The 18,810-nt window shown below is 45.4% G+C and overlaps 1 protein-coding gene across 1 annotated transcript in view; it reads right to left on the bottom strand.

Annotated features, from left to right (window-relative positions):
* PTGIS (prostaglandin I2 synthase) overlaps positions 1 to 18,810 on the bottom strand; it is a 52,920-nt gene that overhangs the window by 3,612 nt on the left and 30,498 nt on the right. Inside the window, exons 5-8 of the mRNA XM_066623213.1 lie at positions 17,131 to 17,285; positions 11,549 to 11,730; positions 5,047 to 5,215; positions 1,274 to 1,455 (exon numbers count right to left, since the gene is read on the bottom strand). Coding sequence (XP_066479310.1) covers positions 1,274 to 1,455; positions 5,047 to 5,215; positions 11,549 to 11,730; positions 17,131 to 17,285 — 688 coding nt within the window. The remainder of the gene's footprint in view (positions 1 to 1,273; positions 1,456 to 5,046; positions 5,216 to 11,548; positions 11,731 to 17,130; positions 17,286 to 18,810) is intronic.

Below are 18,810 nucleotides of genomic sequence, written 5' to 3' on the forward strand. Positions count from 1 at the left end.
CCAGTTAGCAGGGGTAACTGTATTATGATACATGGAAATGAGAGCTGACTCATATTAACACCTTATTCGTTCCATGCTGTATCATGATAACATGTCACTGCAACATGTCAATGACATAATAATATGTCACTGGCTCTCAGATCAATCAGTCTCATAGGTCGGTTTTGAGTTAAGAAAAACCATTTTTTGTTCCATAAAGCAATTGTATTTTCATTTTCTGGTTAATTGACCATAACTTTTGACAGAATACAGATATTCCAGTGCAGTTTGTTTCATTGCATTCTGCATTAAATTACCTTTGTAGTGATATATAACATGATAATATTAATCATACATACCAAGATTTTCACAATTTTGGTCACTTGAGTCAAGCTCAGCTTGTTTCCCCCTTAAAGCCTGATGCCCGGTGCAGCTGCTACCCCCTGCACCCCCTTAGCTATGCAATGGCTTCCCATCTTCCTGCTGCTTCCCACTATTCCAAATGGCAAACTGGGGGCGGTGGGGGGAGTGCACTGAAAATCCTGCACAGTCTCTGCCCCTCTCTGGATTGTGAGATTTCACCAGAGACTTTCAAAGTCTAGGTTAGCACTTTAGGGGCTAGAAACTTGGTCTTTGTAAAGCAAACTGAAATTCCCAGGATGCAAATTTTGTCACCCAGTAACAACCTCTGCACCATTGTGGGGAATTAAGGATCTTGAAATACACATAGCCTTGCTCTGTTTGGTTTTAGTTCCATGCCAATATCGTGCTGTGTCAATTTGCCAGTTTGGGATTGTGCCCATATCAGGTTCAAGAGTGCTGCGTGATACATTATCACGGTGTCTCTCAAACTGTGTGTGGGGACCCACTAGGTGGGTCGCGAGCCAATTTCAGGTGGGTCCCCATTCATTTCAATATTTTATTTTTAATATATTAGATATGATGCCACCATGGTATGTGACATTTGGGGAAATGCAGACCTGTACTTTTATCAAGCGACTATGTATATTCTTTTAATAATGATAGTCAGTGGGACTTACTCCTGGATAAGTGTGGGTAGGATTGCAGCCTGGGATTGTTAAAAATTTTCCTGATTGATGATGTCACTTCTGGTCACGACATCACTTCCGGTGGGTCCTGACAGATTCCCATTCTAAAATGTGGGTCCCAGTGCTAAATGTGTGAGAACCACTACATTATCAGTCAGTTCAATGGGTTCACTTAAACCAACAGCAAAAGGGATCTGCCAAGGGCATTGTCACCAAGAACATGATTCAGAATGGTACAGCGTCACCTCTGGGTCTTCGAAGATGTCTGGGTCCATTTGAGGGCTTACAAATGGAAAGAGGCAAAGCCTATCTCCCCTTCGCAGCCTGTATTCTTTGCCATCTGCCAGTTTCAGGCACATGTCTTGAAGGACTTCTCTGCTGATAAAAGGAGCTGCTGTCAAACGCAGTGCTTCATTCAGTGCGCTGTCTGTGCAAACAGGAGAACCAAAGGGAGAATTACCGCATCCAATAAACACGCAGGAGTGAAAGTTGCCTTTTCATTTAGGTGCAAAGGAGGAGGACTAGTCCATTTCCAGCAATGCAAATCGCCTAACAAAATTTCACCGTGCAATGGCTCACCAAAACCTTTTGAAAACTCCAGATCACCAACCTTGCTTAAGAAATTGGCAGCCTAATCCTAGCCTGCAGTGTATCCAGTGGAGGATAAGATATGGCTGGAGGTCTCCTTGGGTTAAGGGGATTTTTTTCCCCTTACCCCAAATAATGCTCCTGCCTGCCCTATGGGGAATCTCCACCAGCTTTATAGCTGGCAGAAGTTTGAGCAATGCTGGTTGGCCCGGGAGGGGGGGTTAGGATATGGCAGAGGAGGTTTCTGCCATTCCTGTCCCCTCCTGGACCCATTCTGAACCCCTCCCAGGCCAAATTCCACTCCTTGTTCTGCCCCCTCCCTGCCCAGCAACAGCCCCTCCTCACCTCCAGAACGCCCTTCCACCACCCTCTCTCCAGCCCTTTCCCCTGCTTGGTGCCTTACCTGTCTGTGCTGGTGGCCCTCAGTCAGAACACATCACTGGTAGAGCAGAATAGGCTGCCGTGTTGGCATAGCTTACTTGCCATTCTGACCCAGGGCCACCATACGGCACATTTGCAACACCTTCTGCTGGTGCATGGACCACTGTGTCAGTGGAACTTGCAATTAGAATTGTACTGTGAGCAAGCAGGAAGGGAAAAGCAATATCAAGTCTGGCTCTGTCTTTCAGGCCCTGCGAAAGGGTGCACCAGGATCCTACCCCTATTTTCAAACCCTTTGCTTCCCTTTTTCCTCATCAGACTTATGTCAGCTATACAGCTGGTGTAGGTCTGAGAAGACCCATAGGCCACTGAGGGCCCAATCCTGTCCAAATTTCCAGCACCGGTGCAGCTGCAACGCCGCCTGGAAGTAAGGGAACTAATGTTCCCTTACCTAGAGGAGGCCTTTGTGACTGCCACCCCACCAAAGGATGCAGCGCACACCCCATTGGCACCGCTGCACAAGCCCTGGGAAATTGGATAGGATTGGGCCCTATGGAGAGGTAAGGGAAATATTTTTCCTTACCTCTCCTAGGTGTCCTGATTGCACCCCCACCATTGGATGCAGCACACACCTCATCAGTATAGCTGCATCATCACCAATGATGGGGGAAAGGATTAGGAAAGGATTGTTAGATTTGCATTCTTAAGCAAATGTATAAGGGCATATTTCACTGATTTCATTAGAAGTTTAAAACTCTCTAGACCAGGGGCTCTCAACCTGGAATTCATGGATCAACTTCAAGGGGGTCCATGAACCAGGTGCAAAAAAAAAATTGTGTATAGGTTTATGTGCATTTTTTTGTGTCCATAGCTTTCATCAAATTCACAAAGGGATGCCTGACCCCAAAAAGGTTTAGAACAATTGCTCTAGAACAGGGGTCTACAAACCCTGGCCCAGGGGCCAAATGTGGCCCGCGAAGTGGCTCTATCTGGCCCGTGGCCAGCCTCTAATCCCCTGAGAGCCTCTGGCCCAGTTGACCAAACACAACCAGAGTTGTGCTTGTGGGGTGGGGGAATGGGGGTCCATTTAAGTGTGTGTGCTTGATTTCTTGGGCTGTGTTCGTGCTTGGAGAAATCGTGGACATTTGAACCCATTCATTCATTAATTTCAGTCATTCATCTAAGTTCCATCTCTAATGTATTTATTTAAATTTAATATTTAATATTTTTTTCCGGCCCTCGACACTGTGCCAGATATTTGATGCGGCCCTTCGGACAAAAAGTTTAGAGTCTCCTGCTCTAAAACAACAGGTGCCAAACCCTGGCTCGTGGGCCAGATGTAGCACCTAAAAAATGCCTTCTCTGTTGTGTCCGGAGCCTACTGTTACACATGACACAATCATATCTTCCTTTCCTATCTTGTCAGGAAGTTGCTCTGGCCAGCTGCTTCCGTGTCCTGTCACCCCAGCAGGTTCTGTGCCCCAACTTCCAGGTGGAAGCAGTTGAACACAGCAACTTGGGCACTCATCCCAAGGTTGCTAGTCAGGCAACTCTGACTAGCTAGGTGGTTTGACTTTGACATCCTCACATTGGCTACATGACTCCCAATTATCTAGATCCACTTTCTTTTTAAACAATATAGCACCAAAGTAGTGACTGAGCCATAAACTGCTTTAAAAAAAAAAAAGTTTTAGAAGAATCTTTGGGAGAACATTTTGGCCCCTGGAAGTTCTTTTTTTATTTTATTTATTTATTTTATTTATTTATTTATTTATTTATTATATCAGCAACTCATTCAGACCAAAATATAAACATATTTTGTTCTGAATGAGTTGCTGATATAATTTACAATGATTACTTAAGTGGTGCTTGGATTCCTGCATTAGAATGCTCACTTGCAAATAATTCAGTTCTTTATCAGAAGTGCTGTATAAATTAATAATGTAAGCATTCTGCCACTATTCTTTTGCTTAATCACACATTCACATAAATAGTACTGGAGAGGCATTACATCCATTTACATTGCAAAGCAAATTAGGCCAGGCCAAAAGCCACATTATACATTAGACAGCCACTCGGAGATAGAAGAGGCCTATACGGATTGGCTTTTTGAGTGTTCCTACAGAACAGTCACAAAACCCCTTGAGGATTTTGGGGTGTTTCACAGGAATATTTGACAGGAATATTTGAAAAACCTAACTGGTTTTTGAGATGAGCCAAAGGGAACTTTTGCATCTCTAAGGCTGGAATCCTAGCCACAGTTTCCTGAGAGTAAGTGAACAAAATAGAGCTTACTTCTGAGTAGACCTGGTTAGGATTGTGCCCTAAGTGTTGGAAATAGTACAACTATTAGCCTAATCCTATCATCGGGTAGCAGTGAGCAGCCTGACTTATGGTGTTGCAAATGCGACTATACTATACTATACTATACTGCTGGAAATGACAAGTAGTTCTTTCCACGTGGCAGTAGCTTCCTGGATTTCCTTGCTCTGGTAAGTCAGTGATGGGGACAGGCCATGAGTGAGGAGAGGGAGGATTGGGGCTTTCCGTAGGAGAAACCAGGTGGGAAAAGTGGATTTGGTAGCAATGACACGAGCTAGATCTCATCCCCTCTTTGGAAAATCTCCCCATTCCTTTTCCCTCCTCAAACATATGCCACCAAAGTAGGTGGTATATGAGGAGGCCCATAGGTACCTTTACTTAGAGGTTAGTTTAAAAAAAAGTTACTTAACTTCATGTCACCCCCCCCCCCCAATCAACACAGCACATGCCTTTTTGCTGCTGCTGCAGTACTGATGGTGGAGGATAGAATTGGAACCTGTGACCTCAAAATGGTTGGGTACTGAAGGGGGAATTGTGCTCATGGAGATGTCTCCAGTGCTCATGAAGACAAATGTAAGGGACAGGTTGATGCCAAGAAGGTATCTGAGATAGATGAAGAAAGGCTCCAGGATCCAGTGGAAATACTGGTGGTAGGGGACGTGTATCTATTTCACCAAAGGCAGCCATTGCCTGAAGCTGGCTCAATAAAAGGAAATAACTTACTAACCAAAAATGGGTGTGCGGTCCAAAATCTCCTGGTTAGTCCCTTGGACTAGTCCAATTTTTTGTTTGTTGGCTTTAAATACTTTTTCCATTTCACTTTGAACTGCTGCCATGGCCAAAGGATGTTTTAAAAGGAAAAAAAGAAGCCAAAAAACTGCAGGTCCGGCATTGCCCTGAAAGAAAGGAAAAACACAAAAACACACAAAAGTCAGATCTCAGTTGTTGTAACAGACAAATATCCACTACACCACAGAGAGGCAAAACACAAGTATCATTAGAAAATAACATCTATTTCATCCATAACATGAGAAATCCCTGCTGGCAGTTCAGAATTAATCCAGTTCTTGAAGGAATGCCTTGAAAGTGACAAATATCTTCCAAGCATGTCCTCCCTGCATTATTAATAGCAGCATTCCCAGAACTAATCAGCTGCTTCAGGAGCGATCTGACAATTCTTTGATCAGGAAGGTGATATGGTGTTGGTCAAGCACTGCAAATTTAGACAGACTTTGGAACTACAACATGCAGCAGAAAATAAAGGGCCCAATCCTGCAGCCGCAATGCAGCCCCAAGGTAAGGGAACAAATATTCCCATACCTTAAGGAGGCCTCTGTGACTGCTACCCCACCACAAGATGCAGCGCATGCCCCATTGGCACAGCTGCAGCGGCACTGGAAAATTGGATAGGATTGGGCCCTAAGATGCTTAGACTGGATAGAAGATACAATCTTTCTATAAGCATCTTGAACGACAGGTTTTGAAGGGCTTCAGAAATCTGAAAAATCTGTTTGACTGAAGATGACAGTGAGACAACCAAAATAACCAAGTATGCATCTGTATAATTTATTTAGAATACAATTCAATACAGTACAACAGAATATAATTTATTTAAAATATTTTTATGCTGCTTTTCCAGTGTTCAAAGCGAATCAACATAAAATGCAATACTAAATAACTTAAGTAAAAACATTAAAAACAATTAAAATGATACAAATGCAATTAAGAATGTAAAAACAACAAGCCTGTAGGCATTAGTTTAAAAAGGGATCCGTAAGAATACCCTTCCTCCTCAAATGCCAAGCATAGTAGGTATGTGTTTACACCCCGCCAGAAGCTATGCAAAGTGAGGGCTGACTTCTGGTAGATTTTCTGGTATTGGTTCCACAGACGTAGTGCCACAACTGAAAAGGCCCTGCAACTTGCTGCCACCCCCTTGGCTTTAAGTGGTGGTAATATCCTAAGCAGGCCCTTGTCTGAAGGTCATGGAGGATCTCCTTCAACTCTCTGAGGTTAAAAATGATGATAATTCTGCATCTGAAAAGCCAAAGGCTTCTAGCAACAGCAGCTGAAGCAAGTTATATTAAAAATAACCCAACAGGGCTATGCAGCATTCAGAAGGAAGAACAAAGCAAAAAAGAAAAACTGAGAGATCCAAACATATGTCTCATTTTTTTTTCTAAACATCTCAGCTTATGTTTTGCAATGTGTTCAGAACTAGCCTGTGAGTGTTTTTTTTTTTTTAAGTACTTGCAATGGACATTTCATTACTGTAGGTCTGCTCCAAAGGCTCAACTTGTACTGCATTTCAGTGTGCACAAGTAAATGCATATAGTTAATACATTTATACACTTTCTTCCAATTTCACAAAGATCACAACATTCAAAGACTGCCTAGTTCTTCCTTTCCCTGTTCATCCTCCCCTGTGGTAGCTGAGGCTGAGAGGCAGTGGCTGGCTTAAGCTCACTCAGCTAAGCTTCATGTCTGAAGGGAGGATCTGAACCTGGGTTACTGCAGTCCTAATCACCCCCTGTCACCTTGGTTCTCAAACTCTACAGTTTGAGACCTGAGGTAAGTGTGTGTGTGAGTGTGAGGCTGGGGGAGCTGAGGCAGACACAATCCCCAGGATTATGTTGCTGCTAGGGATTGAAGAGTTGTTTTTTTAATTTTTTTTTACTTACCTTGAATCAGCACTGGGGTCCTGGGGGTCTGGGGAGCCCTCCACAGTGTCCCCATGCCTCTAAACAGCTAAAAATAACAAAAAAATTGGCACTTCCAGTTTTGTGATAAAATCATAAATGCTCATTTTTTTTTGGTTATTTTTAGCTGTTTGAAGGCACGGGGAGCATTGCAGAAAGATCCCCGAGCCCCCAGGACCCCGGCAAGGTCCCCAAGTAAGTTTTTAAAAAACCCTCCTAGGGTGGGCCAGTGGGGAGTGGGAGGCGGGGCTCGGATCCAGAAGTTATGCTGGATCCCAACCCCTGTTTGCGGGGAGTTCGGAGCAGCTTCAAGCCACTCCGCTCTCCTTGGACTTGTGCCACCTCAGGAGGTGGTGCAAGTCCGAGGAGACCCACAGGGGCCAGGGTGCCTTACCCAGAGGTAAGGGGAAAAGTTTCCCCTTACCTCAGGCTGAGCTACTTTGGGCCCCTATCCTGCGCTGGATATAGTGCAAGCCTCTTGATTTGCCTGTTTCGGCACAGGATAGGATCACCTTTGTGATATTATGACACCAATCAGATTTGAAGTGTAACCCTAAAAGCTCACTGAGCAGGTGCAAGTCCCTTGCACCAGCCCAGGAGTTTCACAAATGTGTCATAAGGCAGGTTTGCACCATTTTAGGAGTTGGGAAGACCGGAGCAAGAATGTGTGCTGGCCTGCCCATGCTATATCCTCACTGGGCAAACATAGGGTTAGGAGTCAGGGAGGCTGGTGTGAGAATGTGTACTGGCCTGCCAGTACCATATCCTTGACAGGCAGGGCTATATTTGTGCCAGGGTGTGGGGAGGCTGGCATGGGGGGTTGGTGAAGGTGGGAGAGAGCAGAACGGGAGAGATTGGCAGCAGGGGGAGAATGGGCTGGCCGCTGGGCAGAGCAGGTCCAGGAGGTGGGTGGAACCGATCTCCAGCACTTAGGCCATATCCTAACATGCCTCCTGAGCTGCTTAGCTGCTCGCACAGATCTGAGTAGTTCCACTGAGATAGCTGGGGCATTAATCAGGGTAAGGGGATAATTATCCCCTTACTCCAAGTTGTGTGGCAGCTATCTCCAACACTGTGCTGGATACAACCATTTAGGACTGGGCTGCCCATTCTCTGATAATATCACTGAAAGGCAAATGCACAGAAAGAAAGAAGCAACCCTTGCAGAAATGTTTACAAAAATAAAGTGTCTGAAGGGAAAGGGAGGCATTTGGGGCTTGCTGGGAAATTTTTACAAGAAGTGGAATCTAGTTTCAGTTCATCTCTAGTTCTTGACATGGGGCCTCACAAGGGCTATGTGGAGGAATCCTAGAAAAAAAAAATGTCTCTTTGATGCTGCTCTGTGCATCCTATGCCAAAGTCCTGAACCTAGAAGGTGCATCAATCTGTCACCACAAGTGCCCATCAGTGCAACATAGATGGTCAGCTCTAGGGGACAATTTAACACCCCGTAATTGTGGGTTCCTTCCTTAGCGACAGGCTCACTGGCTACTGCAGAGCCAATTATCCAGCCCTTAGGACAAGAGAGGTGTTTCGGAGTCCAGGAAATGAGCTCCTACCAGATCAGGGGTAAAAGAAGCACTTGATAAACCAGCACTGGGTATTTTCCTCAGCTTTCTTTTTTCAGCTGTGATGATTAAGTGAAATGCAATCTACTTGGTGGAAGCGAGCACATCTACAGTACATTAACGCCAACTGATTTAAAAAGCAGAGTGCCAGGTATAAATGTTTCATGCTGTTCGGGGTAAGGGTAATGCGACTGCATTCCACTCAAGTTTTTAAGGAAGGGTGGTTGCTTTATTTAATTTATTTATTTATTTATTAAAGTACAGGCATTTAAGGGAGGAAAAGTAGGTGCAAACAGGCTTTTCATTATTCATATTGGGAACAAATGGGAGTTTATTCTTTCCTTCGGGGAAAAAAAATAAAGTATCTCTGGCCTCTTTGGAGATTGTGCTCCAGAAAACTCCCTTGCAATGAAAGAAAATGGCAGAGCGTACCATCATTTGGGGCAGAGGTGGAACAGATTTTTGAAAAAGAAACTGAAAACTAATGACCAGAAGCCAAAAGTTCCCAAAGTGCGTGCCACAATGCCTTAGGACGTTGTTGCACATTCACAGGGATGCCATGGGATGTCCCCAGTGGCCCCTCTTACCTGGGTCCCCAGGTTCTGCCATCTTGGACCATGAGAGATTTCATGAGATCCAACACGGCAGCACCCAAATTCATAAGAAATCACAAAATCTCATGAGATTTGGGCACCACTATCTTGTAATTTGCAAGAGTTAGTGAGATCCAAAATGGCAGTGCCTGGCTGAGCTGGGAAGAAGAGGCTGCAGGGGCGTCATGACCCATGTTAGTTTGAAAACCATTGACCATAAGCTAAAGTTGCTGTTTTCAAACTCTGTTTCAGGGAGACCAGGGATTCCTTGGGAGCGCCTGTGATGGGTTCCTTAATGAAAACAACATTAATCAAAATGTACAGCTGTCCCTGAGAAACAACTGTTTCTGATCTTGTAATATGAAGCAACAAGGGTTTGTTCCAAGACACACTCACAATTATGAGTCCTTGAAGCCGCCTTACATAGTTGTACCATTGATTGGTCTTGGTCAGTAGTACTGACATGACAATGCCTCTCCAAGATCTTAGATCTCGGTCTCTCTCCACCCTACTAATAGGCGATGCAATTAAATATGCAACCATCTACCACTGGGCGATGGCCCTTCAATCATATGTGACCTGGTCAATATTTCACATGGCCCAGAATTCTCTGCAGTGTTCAAGAGTTCTGAGGCAGACAAGCTGATGCAGAGAGAGAAAACCTGAAAAGCATCGTATTAAAGGATCAAGTCAGTTAAGAACATAAGAAGATCCCCACTGGATCAAGGTCATCTAGTCCAATTTCCTGTATCTCCCAGTGGCCTACCAAATGCCTCAGGGAGCACACAAAATAACATGATGCCAGCATCCTGTTGCCACTTCCTTGCCCCTGGCACTCTGAAGTAGCCTACTTCAAATTGCACATATCTATTGTGGCTTGTAACCTTTGATGGATTTTTCTTTTAGAAATCAGTTCCTTTTAAAGGCATCTGGGCCAGATGCTATCACTATGGTAAGGAGTTCCACAGACTAATTACACGCTCGATAAAGAAATATTTTGTTTTGTCTGTTCTAACTCTCCTGACACTCAATTTTAGTGGACTCCCCTGGTTCTGGTGTTGTGTGAGAGGGAAAAGGACATCTCCCTATCCACTCTGTCCATCCCCTGCATAATTTTGTATGTCTCAATCATGTCCCCCCTCAGGCACCTCTTTTCCAGACTGAAGATACTCAAATGCTGTAGCCTTTTCTCATGAGGGAGGTGCCCCAGCCCAGTAATCATTTTAGTCGCTCACTTCTGTACCTTTTCCATTTCCACTATATCCTTTTTGAGAGGTGGCAGCCAGAACTGGACACAATACTCCAGGTGTGGCCTTAAAATCGATTTGTACAATGGAATTATAATATTAGCTGTCTTATTCTCAATACCTTTTCTAATGACCCCAAGGATGGAATTGGCCTTCTTCACCACCACCACACACTGGGTTGACACTTCCATGGAGCTGTCTACCAGCACCCCAAGATCTCTCTCCTGATCCATCACAGACAGCTCAGAACCCATTAACCCAGTGGTTCTCACATATTTAGCACCGGGACCCACCGAGACAGAATGAGAATCTGTCGGGACCCACCCATCACCGGAAGTGATGTCATGACTGGATGATGATGTCATCATCAAGCAGGAAAATTTTGAACTATTCTAGGCTGCAATTCTACCCACACTTACCCAGGAGTAAGTCCCATTTACTATCATTGTTAAAAGAATATACATAGTAGTTTGTTAAAAGTACAGGTCTATAACATTTCCCCCAAAGCAGTCACATGGTAGCATGAAGTATAATATATTAAAAATAAAATATTGAAATGAATGGGGACCCACCTGAAATTGTCTCGTGACCCACCTAGAGGGTCCCTACCCACAGTCTGAGAAACACTGCATTAGCCTATATGTGAAGTTTTGGTTTTTTTGCCCAAGTGTGTATTACTTCACACTTACTTACTTAAGTTCTAAAGCAGAAACTCTTAGAACTGTTATAGCACGTAGTAGAAACTCAAATGCAAAAGACTTAAGAGGTCGGTGTCCCCAAAGGGCTTAAGTAACGTTTACTATGTTAATTTGGGTGGCTTATGATTTCAGTCACTTTTTTCTAGCAAGGGTAATTGACACATAGGAGCAAATTCAGTCCTAAAAGCACCAAAGACACCCCAAACCCAGGCTGGGCTGAGTATCCATGTAGAGAGTTGACCCAATCAGTTTTGACAGAGCTAATCAATACTTTGTAAGCAGGATCAGCCCTTCCCATTCTCCCTCCAACAGATAATGGGCATTATTACTAACTACACTGAACTACCTGCACTGATCAGCAAGTACCACTCAAAACCTGAAAGAAAAGCACCCAATGCAAAAAGTGTGGTTTTTCTTTCCATACCTGGGTACTCCAGAGCTGTAACAGCATTGCTCTAGCCTGCATCTCTTCATCCACGCCCAGTTCTTCCAAGTGCTGTTTGTAGCTGTCCAGCCAAAAACTTCGGTTTGCTCTGTTGTTCAACCTTCTAACAGACAGTAATGCCCAGAGCTCTTGCTTGATGCTGTTGAATTCCTTCTTTTGTGCTGCACATAGAAAGGGCAGCGATACAGATTTGGATGCTATGTTATTATGATTGCACTGTTTTATTCCCCCCCCCCCCACACACACACATTTTTATACCACCCTTCCACCGCCTGGAATGGCTCTGAAGGGAAGGGGATCCTTGCACGGCACGATCAGGCACCTGCAAAAACTAGTGCTTTGCACCCCTTCTAGCTACACCACTGAACCCTGAGGTTGCTCTAGGACAGGGTTATCAAAAGGGCCAGGGGCCAAATGCAGCCTACAGAAGCTCTTTATCCAGCCCTCGGCCTCTCCCAGCAACACCAACAGCTGCTCTTAGTTGCTAAGCTGTGCTATGGTGTCACTGCTGAAAGGTCAGCCACATGATAATTGGGCTCTCCCATATTTTGAAGATATGATCAAGAATTGTGTTATTTTCTCTTTGCAGCTAATGAGTTCCTAGGTAAGAAAAAGTGTTTTGTTTTGTTTTTGTTTTTTTTGCATGCCTGCTTAATGGCATCCCTTTTGGCCCTCAGTAGTCATCATAAATGCTATACAGCCCGCTGTATGAAATGAGTTTGACATCCCTGCTCTAGGATTTTTAAGACTCGTGGACAAGTGCAGGGCCCAGGAGAGAAGGGTACAGGGGGTAATTTGTACCCAGGCCCAGGATCAGAAAGGGGGCCCAGGAGCCAAAGGACGGGGCCCAGAAATTTCCTGGGATCTTCCATCTTTCTAATCTCACCCAGACTCACTGCCCACACAGGATGCTGGGGGCACTATCATGGGTACATGGCAGGAACTACTGCCATAAGTCAAACACACCAAACCCAGGAATGCATACACTCCTTAACAGTGTCACATCTGGAAGGAAACTGACCTGCTACATTAGTTCTTTCGCTAGTGGATCTGATTACCATGGAGGACTGTATAGGAGCTCAGCAACACAGCTGTGGGACTGCAGCTGCTGCAGAAGTCTGTTTTGGTGCACACAGGACACTTTCTAGTGTGAGCGTAAATACAATGATACTAATTTCCTGTAATGATTTTCTATATTGTGTTTGGTTTTCCGTATTACTGTATCTAACTGCCAAATCCGGGCAGGCAGGTAGACCTGAGCTCTGCATTGGGGAGACTGGTAGACCTGGGCTCCAAACACTATTCCAATTGTTACCACTTTCCCTCTGCCTGTTTTGCCCCCATTCTGCCCACCCCCATTGTGACCCCCCCCACACTCTGTTTCACCCCCTCCCACTTTGGGAAGGGGCCCAAAAGAAACTTTGTACCCTCTGATAAAATTCCTCTCAGAGGCCCTGGACAAGTGTCCTCCCAAAACCTGGAAGTCACCAGGCCAGAAAATGCTCTCATGCACTGCCTCTGACCTTTTCAGTGGCTGTGCGCCAACTGAGAACAACAGTGCTTGGAAGTGGTCTTTGGGCTCTGGCAAATACCTGATTCTACTACCCTTGGGAGTCAGCCTTGGATGAACCTTGCACTCTTTGGTTTAGCAAGCAAAGGTGGCCATGACAGCAGGTATTATTATTCTGAATCTCCAGCATTAACATTATAAGGACTTTCCTGTCCTTTTTACTGTTATCGTCCTTACAAGGATCCACACAAAGCACTTTTAACTTAATGAAGTTACCATCAGAAGACTGAAAGAACCTATGGAGAGGCCTAAGCAACATGGCCTCTCCCAGGAACACTATTGCCTTCTTTTCAATAGGAGGAAGAATAATGATGACTAACTCAGAAGTCTGCATTAAAAAAATAAGAAGAAAGGTTGCATAGTGGAGTTTGGTGGATCTGCAAAGTTATACTATTTTTTCCAGCAAATAATCATTTGAAAGGACAATCCCAGCTTTTTAGGAACTGCCTATAAGGCAAATGGAATTGAAAAGGTTACACAATGCTGCCATCTGCTGCTCAGTTTCCTCTACTCACTCAGTTTCAGTTTACATGCATAAGAACATAAGAACAGCCCCACTGGATCAGGCCATAGGCCCATCTAGTCCAGCTTCCTGTATCTCACAGCGGCCCACCAAATGCCCCAGGGAGCACACCAGATACCTCATCCCGGTGCCCTCCCTTGCATCTGACATAGCCCATTTCTAAAATCACGAGGCTGCACATACACATCATAGCTTGTAACCCATAATGGATTTTTCCTCCAGAAACTTGTCCAATCATCTTTTAAAGGCATCCAGGCCAGATGCCATCACCACATCCTGTGGCAAGGAGTTCCACAGAGTAAAGAAATATTTTGTCTGTCCTAACCCGCCCAACACTCAATTTTAGTGGATGTCCCCTGGTTCTGGTGTTATGTGAGAGTGTAAAGAGCATCTCTCTATCCACTTTATCCTTCCCATGCATAATTATGCAAAGGCATAATTATTTGTTACCTGCTTTTGCACATTGTCCAGCCTTTATATTTTTATCACTGTGATCTCAGTTACCCAGCACTGCTTGTGCAAATCTTTTTACATGGAAAAAATTCAGAGTGGGTAACTGAGAAGCAGAAACATGAGACTGGACAGAATAAATTAATTTTGAAAAGTCCATTAGATATTTGATTTTCTCTGTAAACCGCTTTGTGAACTTTTTGTTGAAAAGCGGTATATAAATACTGTTGTTGTTGTTGAAAAGTCAAAGGCAGTCATGCCTCTACCAGTCAACCTTTAGTAGGTAGGTCAGGGGTGCTCAGTACGTCGATCGCAATCCACAGGTCCACAGGCAAAATGAGTCAATCGCAGGCTTCTCTCTCGTCCACGCATCCCTGGGAGTGAGCCCCGTCCTGGGAGTGACGCATCCCTGGGAGTGAGCTCCTGTCCACGCATCCCTGGGAGTGAGCCCCGTTGACTCTACTGGGGCTGACTCATGAGTAGACCTGGAGAGGAGCCGCTGGCAGGCTTCTCTCCTGTCCACGCATCCCTGGGAGTGAGCCCCGTTGACTCTACTGGGGCTGACTTACCTTTCCCCTGTTTTTGCACTGGTATGCATGGAGATCTCCCCCCCCCCAACTTCCATCTGTTGGTTCTGTGTGCAAGGGGTTTTGCACTGGTCTTGCTGTGATGTCTATACAGAGATCTTCCCTCCCCCACACCTTTCCCCTGTTTTTGCACTGGTCTGTATAGAGATCTGCTCCTCCCCCCCACTTGTACTGGAATCGAGAAAGATCTGGTGAGGAGGTAGATGTGGTGTCAGCAGTGGCCCCTTTAAGGGTAAGGCCTGGGCATCCAGCAGAGTGTGCTGCACAGCTGCAGCCACTTGAAGGCAATAGGGCCCTCAGGGATATAAGAGCACCTGAGGCAGGAAGGGCTCCACTTATTTATGTGAGTCAGCCTTTTCCTACATGAAGATCATTGTCCAAGTACCCTTCCACCATGACTGATGAACATTTGGAAGTGTGCTTGAGGCTGGCTGTCAGCAGCTACTGTCTGGACCATGCATCCTTGGCTGATTCACTTCAGTGCAAGTCATCAAAGTAAACTCAAGTAATTACAAAAAATGTTTATAATTAATTATGTTGTGTTGTGCAATATTGGCTCATGCGGTTATGCAAGGTACACCAACATACATTGTACACATAAATGTTATATGTTCTGATGGCGCAAACATTGTAAAAAAACTCTGGTAGATCTCCTGGCCTTGCTGGGTTTCAAAGTAGCTCTCGAGCCAAAAAAGTGTGAGTAACCCTGAGGTAGGGTATATGCTTCAACAGTTTTAAAACACATTCCATTTCCCCAGGGAATTATTTCTATGAAAGGCAAAGAGTCCCTAAGAACACTGTCACCAAACTACAATTCCTAGAATTCATTGGGGGAAACCACAGTAGACAAACTCTTATTGATTTTATATACAGTACAGGCTTTTTAAAATCTATCTACCTATCTATTGCCTGCCTTTTGATCTCCTGCTCAGAGAATCCCTGCTCAGTTTGTTCTATAGATTTGCCTTCTGAATGATCTTTCATCTATAAGCATTGTCTTCTAGTAGGAATAGCTTTCCAGGACAATCACATCAGTTAATTCTCCATCCAAGATGCTTTCATATACTGGGAAACGGATCTCCAGGTACATTCAGATGAGTTGGGGCCAGGGGAACACAGGAATTTGCCTTCTACTCAGGCAGATCACAGGCCCATCTAGCTCAGTATTGCCTGCACTGACTGGCAATAGTTCCCCAGGGTTTAGGTAGTGGTCTTTCCCAGCCCTAGTTGACAGCATCAGTAATTGGGACCTTCTGCATGTAAAGCTTTTATTCTACCACCAAGATGTAGTGTTGTCCCCATGATCTGCAGGAAACACAATCACACTACAAATTTCCTGGGATGTTACCTTTTCCTATCTACTCAGACTTGTTGCCCGCATGGGATGCTGAGGACACTACCACGAGCATGTCGCTGCAGCTCCTGGCAAGCCATATATGCTGGGCCAAGGAATGCATACATGACACTCCTTAACACAGTGTCAAATCTGGGAGGAATCTGGCCTGCTACAATAGCACCATGGCTTGTGGATCTGCTAACCATGAAGGAGTGGGTAGGAGCTCAGCCGTGGGTAGGGACACAGCTGCAAGACTACAGCTGCTGCAGAAGCAAATTTCAGTACACACAGGACAATTTCCTTTCTAGTGTGAGCCTAAATATGATGATGCTAATTTTCTGCAAGATTTTCTATACTTAAAAGATTTTAGAGAGACTTAGGAGTGGTTTGGCTTTCCGTATTACTGTATATAGCTGCTGATGCCACGTTGGTGGGTAGACCTGGCTCCAAAGACTTTTCCAGCTATCTCCCCCTCCCCCATCTTGTCTTGCCCCTCCTTACTCCCATTCTGCTCACCCATCACCACCCTCCCCCGCTCTGTTTCACCCCTCCCTCTTTGTAAAGGAGCCCAACAGAAACTTTGTACCCGCTGATAAAATTCCTCTCAGAGGCCCTGCCTGCTGGGTGGCCCTGGGTCCCAGGTGCTAGGCTGGAAGGGGGTGTCAGAGGGGCCTTTGGCATGCATGGGGTGGCTGGGGTGACATGCACAGGGGTGTGGGCTGGGGTGGGCACAGCACTCATCACTGGAAGCGGCAAGTGCTGTGAATTGGGACCACCAGCCCTCCCTTGCCAGATCTCTTCCAGAAGAGGTGGGGGGGTTGTAGCGCATAGGTACTAGGTGATGCGGTGACACAGGGGAGTGTCACTGCATTGCCTAGACCCAGATGCCCACTGGTTCCAGGATTTTTTATTTTGGTTAACAATTCCTTTCAGAAGTTGAACCCACACACCCTGTATCCATCTACCAGCAGGCCTATGCATATCTACTCAGAAGTAAGTCCCACTGAATTCATTAGGACTTACTCCCAGGTAAGTATGTATAGGATTCATGCCCATGCCCCACAGTTATGAAAGGGATTGTTAACTCACACTAACCTGCACTTAACATGGAGCGGGCAGCTTTCATCAAAAGACGATCCAGTTTATAAAATGCATTATACACTTCCAGTGAGTTAGCCCGGTCTTTAGCTTGGCTCGAGGGATCTTCATAGTTCTTGCCTTCGTTGCCATACAGTGTCAAGTATCCAGCTCTGGGAAGTGAAAAATTGGGGGGAAAAAGATGTTGATACAAAAAATTCTTCATTTGAGATGGAAAAGAAACATCAGCATGTTTGTGACATCTTTCAGTCCCCCTTTATATGCTGATCTATTCAATTGTGGCTACCGAGCCTACTCCCAAGGGAAGAGGTCCACATCACATGGGGTGGGGAACAACAAGTTGTGGTCTTGACAGCTGTCATTTCCAGGACCCAATTCTATCCAACTTTTCAGCACCAATGAAGCCATGCCAATGGGGCCTGCGCTGCATCCTGCTGTGGGGAGGGGGGGAGTCACAGATGCCTAATCAAGGTAAAGGAACGTTTGTTGCCTTGCCTGAGGGCCGCACTGTGGTGCTGCAAAGGCTTGGGCACCCAGAGTCCCAAAAGTGCACTAGTCAGGTATTTTATTTGCAGCAATCAAGGGGGATTCACATGCAGTCCTTCACAGGCAAGGGATTCTCATTTGGCCACCGATTCAGGGGGAAGGAGCTCTGTTGCTGTGGGTTGATCCCCAGGAAACAGCCTCTCCTCAGGAATGCCTGACTAGTTGGCAGCAGGGACAACACAGTCCTTTGAGGACTCAGCCTCCCCTTGCCTTCCGCCGGGTACTATCCACTCCTTTTTTCTTTCAAGTCCTTCTTCTCCTCTCTGCTTGTCCTATTCAGATCTAATCCCCGCCATTTCCTCCTCCTTCTTTCCTTTCCCAACTGCATGGCTGGCCTCACCTCTCCTGCCTTTTTTCATGATTTCTGCCTCCTCACTTGTACTCCTCCATGTCCTCTGCTCGTTTCTCTTGCCTTCACCTAGTACAATTGCCTCCATTTTCCTCCACCACCATCCTGTCTCCCTTCTGTTTAAATCCTCCTGCCGCCTTCAGCCCCAACCCTCCTCAAGACTGTGGTTAGCTGGGCAGCAGCCAGTGTCTTGAGGAACCCTGAAACTTGTCAATGACAAAATTGCTGAGCACTGAGTCTGACAGCTGTGTCTTCATCAGGCTTTGATGGCTGCAGTGGCTCGCACCTATCTAGCACCTGCTTACAGTTGATTTTTCATTCTTGGTTGTTTCAAATGCAGCATGCCCCAAACTAAGCTGCTCACCATTCCCCTCAAGCTATCCTCTTGCAACGGCATCATGCACCCTGTCAACTGGACAAAGCTTTGACTTTATCTGTGATCCTTCCTGTTCCTCTTTCTATGTTACCAAGTCTTGTTCAGGGTGACCAGATACAATGGAGGACAGAGTGCCTATACCTTTAACCAGGGTATAGAGGAGGGGATTTTGGCTGGTGTAGCTTTTTATACCCTTCCATGTTGAACTGTATGGAAGTTTGCAACTCCCTCTTCTAAACAGTGGTTAAAGGTATAGGCACTCTGTCCTCCACTGTATCAGGTCAACCTGGTCCTGTTGCTTCTCCCTATGCAACACTGCAGAAATCTGGCCCTTGTGCTATGTCAAAACATTGGGTCATTACTTAGACATCTCTCATTGCAGCCTTGTCTTTTAAACCTCTGTCCT

The sequence above is a fragment of the Tiliqua scincoides genome, chromosome 4 (genome assembly GCF_035046505.1).
Source record: "Tiliqua scincoides isolate rTilSci1 chromosome 4, rTilSci1.hap2, whole genome shotgun sequence".
NCBI classification, from domain to species: Eukaryota; Metazoa; Chordata; class Lepidosauria; order Squamata; family Scincidae; genus Tiliqua; species Tiliqua scincoides.